Source organism: Otolemur garnettii, unplaced genomic scaffold (genome assembly GCF_000181295.1).
Source record: "Otolemur garnettii isolate 467f Iridium unplaced genomic scaffold, OtoGar3 scaffold00025, whole genome shotgun sequence".
NCBI classification, from domain to species: Eukaryota; Metazoa; Chordata; class Mammalia; order Primates; family Galagidae; genus Otolemur; species Otolemur garnettii.
In genome coordinates, this window is record NW_003852420.1 from 12211835 (window position 1) to 12218442 (window position 6608).

General features: G+C 43.8%; 1 protein-coding gene across 2 annotated transcripts in view; it reads left to right on the forward strand.

Annotated features, from left to right (window-relative positions):
• CUNH20orf194 (chromosome unknown C20orf194 homolog) overlaps window positions 1–6608 on the forward strand; it is a 151463-nt gene that overhangs the window by 118852 nt on the left and 26003 nt on the right. For both annotated transcript variants that reach the window (XM_012804175.2, XM_023512184.1), the window contains exon 29: window positions 4606–4643. In XM_012804175.2, coding sequence (XP_012659629.2) covers window positions 4606–4643 — 38 coding nt within the window. The remainder of the gene's footprint in view (window positions 1–4605; window positions 4644–6608) is intronic.

The following is a 6608-nucleotide window of genomic DNA, read 5'->3' on the forward strand; positions in this document are numbered from 1 at the left end:
TCTGTTGAATAAATGAGTAGTCCAGCATGTGTGTACCAGGTGTTATGAAAAAAATTCAAATAAATAAGATATGAATAGACTGAAGATGAGCATATCATCTATTTAAATATAGAAATAAGGCTAAAATTGGGTGAATATGGTTGTAGAATGTTAAAAATGTAAGTTACAAGCCAGGTGTGGTGGCTCACACCTGTAATCCTAGCACTGGGAGGCTGAGGCGGGTAGCTTGCCTGAGCTCACAGGTTCAAGATCAGCTTGAGCCAGAGTGAGATCTCATCTCTCAAAAAAAAAATAGCAAAAAAATAGCTAGGTGTTGTAGCAGGTACCTATAGTCCCAGCTACTCGAGAGGCTGAGGCAAGAGACCAAGAGGTTGAGGTTTCTTTGAGCTATGATTCCATTGCACTCTAGTGAGGGTGACAAAGTAAGACTCTGTCTCAAAAAAAAAAAAAAAGTAAGTTGCAAAATCAGAGATAAGTAATAGAAAGTATAAGTATGCTAATTTCCTCATCTTCTTATCAAAATTATTATTTAGGTCAAATCAAAATGAAGTGAACATTTTTTACATATTAATGAGGAATTTCCAAATTTACTTCTGAATTCCTTCTAGTAAGTAATTTACTATAGTGATTTACTAATGTTCTTCTAAAACTAATGATTAACCCGTGATACTCATAGAATAAAATGAGAATCATGGAGAAACTATGATTAGGACTAGCAAGTTATTAATAAAGATAAACTCATTACATTAAAAAGCATTAAGTGACTAGAGTTAAGCTCGTACATTTTAAAAACCAAAGAAATCCTTACCAGGCCAACTTTGGTGGATTAAAAATATAGCCACAGGGAAAGCAGCCCCTCCCATCAATTGAATGGATTTGAATTGAGTGGAGTGGAATTCAATTCAATTGAACTGAGGAGTTGAATCTATTTCTTACCCTTTGAATTGAGGGTTGGCCATGGGCTTGCTTTTCATATAAGTAACCTTATATGAAATAAGCAGAACTGGCTCGGCGCCTATAGCTCAACCGGCTAAGGCGCCAGCCACGTACACCTAGGGTGGCGGGTTCAAATCCCCAGCCCGGACCCGCCAAACAACAATGACGGCTGCAACCAAAAAATAGCTGGGCGTTGTGGCGGGCGCCTGTGGTCCCAGCTACTTGGGAGGCGGAGGCAGGAGACTCGCTTGAGCCCAGGAGTTGGAGGTTGCTGTGAGCTGAGATGCCATGGCACTCTACCAGGGGGACAGCTTGAGGCTCTGTCTCAAAAAAAAAAAAAAAAAAAGAAAAAAGAAATAAGCAGAACCTTAAAAAGCACGTGACACTTGCCCTTTCTTGGTTCTGGGAGCTGAGACCACTGTCTGAATGAACCCAGATGAGGCTGCTGTAAGAGAAGAGATCATGTAGGAAACCCAGCTGTCCTTTTCCTGCCATCAAGCTGAGGCCCCTTTTGGGCCTATGTGAGACCATCTTGGACAATTAACCCCAGCTGAACTGCCCCAGGCCAAAATAACTGCCTGGCCAGCCCTTAGGATCATAAGAAACAACAAATTGTCATTATTCTAAGCCACATTTTTGTAGTGATTTATTATATATCACCAGTGTGGAAAAATAAGTACATTCATACACTGCTGACAGGAATAAAATGATATAATCATCTTTGGAGACTAATTTGGGCATTCCATTGCTAGAATTTTATCATATAGTTACATTTTTTCGAATGTGCAAAAATAGATTTATGTTTGTTTCAGGGGTGATTCTTAATTCCAAACAATAAAACCTACTCCAGCATGTTTAAATTGAAAACAATGTATTAAAGGACATTAGACAGCTTTCAAAGCCTTCAAGTGGGCTAGAGAGGCTGTATTGGCTCGGCAGCCAGGTATGTAAGCCACCCATAGGGCTGCCCTAGTAACAGAGTATCTCCACTACCTCCTTCACTAGAAAATGGAGTCTATTCACCGTACAGTTCCTCATTCACCTGGCATACTGCCACAGGAATCTTGGTGAAACTTACGTCATGTGTGTACCAAACTATAGTACAAGGAAGGCTGCAAAAGCAATTTTCTACCCTGCATAAAGGCAAGTAGGCTTCCTAACTAAGCCTGAAAATGTATTTAGCAGGTACTGGGCAGTCTGAAACACATCAGATGTGTTCTATAATACTCTTATGAGAACAATGCTGTGTATTAATATATCAGAGGGCTAGAAATAATCCAAATTTATATTTTAATGTAGCAATGTGGAAAAATGTCCATAGTAATTTGTGAATGGAAAAACAAACTTGGCTCGGCGCCTATAGCTCAACCGGCTAAGGAGCCAGCCACGTACACCTAAGGTGGCGGGTTCGAATCCCCAGCCCGGACCCGCCAAACAACAATGACGGCTGCAACCAAAAAATAGCCGGGCGTTGTGGCGGGCGCCTGTGGTCCCAGCTACTTGGGAGGCAGAGGCGGGAGACTCGCTTGAGCCCAGGAGTTGGAGGTTGCTGTGAGCTGTAATGCCATGGCACTCTACCCAGGGGGATAGCTTGAGGCTCTGTCTCAAAAAAAAAAAAAAAAGAAAAAGAAAAACAAACTTTTTTTTGAAACAGTCTCACCTTGTCCCCCTTGGTGGAGTGCTATGGTATCACAGCTCACAGCAACTTCTGTCTTCTGGGCTTAGGTGATTCTCTTGCTTCAGCCTCTCGAGTAGCTGAGAGTACAGACAGGTGCCAGCCACAATGCCCAGTTATTTTTTGTTGCAGTTTGACCGGGGCTGGGTTCAAACTTGCCACCCTCGGTATATGGGGCCAGCACCCTAACCCCTGAGCCACAGGTGCTGCCCAGAAAAACAAATTTCAAAACAATACTTTTTTTTTTTTTTTTTTTTGAGACAGTCTCACTATGTCATCCTCGGTAGAGTACCATGGTGTCACAGCTCACAGCAACCTCAAACTTTTGGGCTTATGCGGTTCTCTTGCCTCAGCCTCCCAAGTAGCTGGGATTACAGGTGCCTGCCAAAATGCCTGGCTATTTTTTTGTTGTTGTAGTTGTCATTGTTGTTTAGCAGGTCCAGGCTGAATTTGAACCAGCTAGCCCCAGTGTATGTGGCCAGTGCCCTAACCACTGAGCTACAGGTGCCGAGCCAACAATACTTTTTTTTAAATGTTTATATTTATTTAAGAAATATCTGGAAGGATATACCAAAATGTTAACAGTGGTCCATTCTGGGAAATGGCCACTGCCTCTCAAGACAAGTGCTGAATGATGGGAAGACCATTTGATTATTTGTTTTTGTTTTTGTTTTTTGAGACAGCCTCAAGCTATCACCCTGGGTAGAGTGCTGTGGCATCACAGCTCACAGCAACCTCCAACTCCTGGGGCTCAAGAGAGTCTCCTACCTCAGCCTCCCAAATAGCTGGGACCACAGGCGCCCACCACAATGCCCAGCTATTTTTTGGTTGCAGCCGTCATTGTTGTTTGGTGGGCCTAGGCTGGATTTGAACCGCCATCTTAGGGTGTATATGGCTGGTGCCTTAGCCGCTTGAGTCACAGGCGCCGAGCCCCATTTGATTATTTGTAGTGTATATATATATGTATTGCTTTTTTTTTTTTAAGACAGAGTCTCAGGCTGTCACCCTGGATAGAGTGCTGTGCATCACACCTCACAGCAACCTCCAACTCCTGGGCTTAAATGATTCTCCTGCCTCTGCCTCCCAAGTAGCTGGGACTACAGGTGCCTGCCACAGAACCTGGCTAATTTTTGGTTGCAGCCGTCATTGATGTTTGGCAGGCCCGGACTGGATTCGAACCCGCCAGCTCAGATATATGTGGCTGGAGCCTTAGCCGCTTTAGCCATAGGCACTGAGCCATGTATTGCTTTTTTTTAATGTAGCAACTTTTTTGAAATATAATTGACATATCATAACTCACCTAACTCTGCCAGAGGCCTTCAGTACCATGAACTTTACCATCGTAAAGTTAGGTGAGTTTAATTTTTCTTATTTTCTCCTAAAATATCTACTTTACTCAAAAATGTATCTCTCAAAAAAGACCAGCTCTTGGGCCAGGCACGGTGGCTCACACCTGTAATTCCAGCACTTGGGAGGCCAAGGCAGGTGGATTGCCTGAACTTATAGATTCAAGACCAGCTTGAGCCAGAATGAGACCTCGTCTCTCAAAATAGCCAGGCATTGTGGCCCCTGTAGTCCCAGCTACTTGGGAGACTGAAGCAAGAGAATCGCTTAAGCCCAGGAGTTTGAGGTTGCTGTGAGCTGTGATGCCATGGCATTCTACCAAGGGTGACAAAGTGAGACTGTCTCAAAAAAAAAAGACCAGCTCTTTCTCCATTTATAAAGAGCTAGTCCTGTCTGCAGTACCTACCTTTAACATTCTACCTAGAATAGGCCATATAGGGACTTCTGTGGGGCTCCTGGATTGGGGAATTCTGACACCAAGCTGTAAAACCTCACTGAATAACTGTGGCTGTCCTTAATGCTCAATACTGCCTGCCACTTGTCTTTTTGAGTAAGTCACCTTGCTTTTCAGTGATATTCACATTTCTATGGGAAATAATGACAGGTCTGAGATGAATGATTTTTAAATATTTTTCTTTTTCCCCCCCTAGATTTCTTTTCCCTAAATGTCTTGACCAGTGTTCTCAAGGTAAGCAAAATGCTATATAGCTTGCATCCTTTAAAATTCAGTAGAATTCTGCAACAGACATATTCCTACCTACCATTCTGAAATGTAAAGCAAACAATATTGGTCCAGGAAAAACTTTGACATCTTAATAATTTTATTTTACTTTTTTTAGAGACAGAGTCTTACTCTGTCACTCAGACTGGAGTTCATTCTCAGAGCTTACTGCAGCCTCCAACTCCCCGGGCTCAAGCGATCCTCCTGCCTCAGCCTCCCAGCTACTCAGGCTCTAATTTTATAATTTTTTTAGACAAGCTCTGTTGCCTGGGCTGGCCTCAGGTAGTCCTCCCACCTGAGCCTCCCAAAGTACTGGGATTATAGGCATGAGCCACCATATATAGCCACATCTTTACTTTTATGGTATTTGATACACAGATTTCTTCCAAGAGGTTGTCTCTTAATGGCAATAAATTGCCACAGCACCACCTCTCTTGAGCTGGGGTGAAGTCTGCCCTGGCCTTCCAGCTAATATCAGTGGACTAAGTAGATATTCATAGCCTCTGGATCAACAAGATCTCGATGTGCTTCTCCTGTCCCAAGAAGGCAGAATTTGGCCCAGTATGACCTGTCTCTCACACACTGGAATTTTCCACACTTCCTTGATAAGACTGAGAAAAAATCCACCCATCCTACAGGTTGCACTCAACCTTGCAGTGTTCTACCACCTGGCAACCCTGGAAGCACTTTCAAATCATACTATGATGCCTGGAGAGCCAGAATAAATTCTAAATTCCCTGCAGTGGTGATGAAATGCTCATTGTTATCAGGTGACATGCCTGGGGTCTGGGCTTCCTGAGCCAGTCCAGCAAGCAGAAATCAGATGGAAGAAAACAACTCCATATCCCCAGCATAGTTTTGCTCTGCTGATCCCATTGCCAGTTTGCAGGAAGTGGAGACAACAGAGCATACCAGAGCTGTTGTCTTGGAAAACAGCTGAGCAGGGTGTTGCCTGGGGCAGAAGGCCTATCCTGGAAGGAAGGAATGTGTATGTTGAACTGTGGTACCAGGTAGCCTCAGGTCTAGCTTTTAGAGGTCCCTGTTACTTTCCAGGCACTGCACCCCAGAAGCAGGATGGAATGAAAGCCACTTGGTTCCATCCACAGTTTCTACCCTAGGTAGTAGATTAAGGACATTTTATAGAGGAGGCAGATCAGATATGGGGCATCAGATATGGGGCATCTGTTGGGAAAAAAGGTATCTAAGATAACTCCTTTGTTTCCAGTTTCCTAAACTGGGTAGGCCAAGCCAAGAGGATTACTTGAGGCCCTGAGTTTAAGACCAGCCTAAGCAACATAGTGAAACCTACCCCCTAAGTCCCCCCTCTACAGAAAATTTAAAAATGGGCCAGCATGGTGGTCATATCTGTAGTTCCAGCGACTCAGGAAGCTAAAGCAAGAGGATCACCTGAGCCAGTTTAGGAAAATGAAAGGTTGTTGGACCTGTCCTTGAAATAGAAAGCTCAAGAGATAACCAAGGGTGACTGTCTATTCCTGAGCTATGTGTTTGAAAGTCATGGTCAAAGTTAGTGGCAGGGACTGTAGTCAACAGTATCCAGATGTAGAGTTGAAAAAGTTAGAGGGAGAAGTTCAAGATACTGAAAGGAAAAGTGAAAAAAAAACATTGCCTCAAGGGAGGGACAGAGAAAAGACCATTGGCTCTGCAACTGTGAAGGACACTGGTGACCTCCGCATTAGGACAAGTGGAGAGGTAAGGACTGGAACGAGCTCTAACTGGACCTTTGGCCAAGTGAGGTATGGGAAGCCAGCAAATATGGATGGTATTTTAGGGGTTTGGGGTTATAAAAAGGATGATCACTAGAAGGAAATACTTCCAAGAATTGTTCTTTAAGAATGATTTAGGCTCGGCGCCTGTGGCTCAAGCGGCTAAGGCGCCAGCCACATACACCTAAGGTGGCAGGTTCGACTCCCC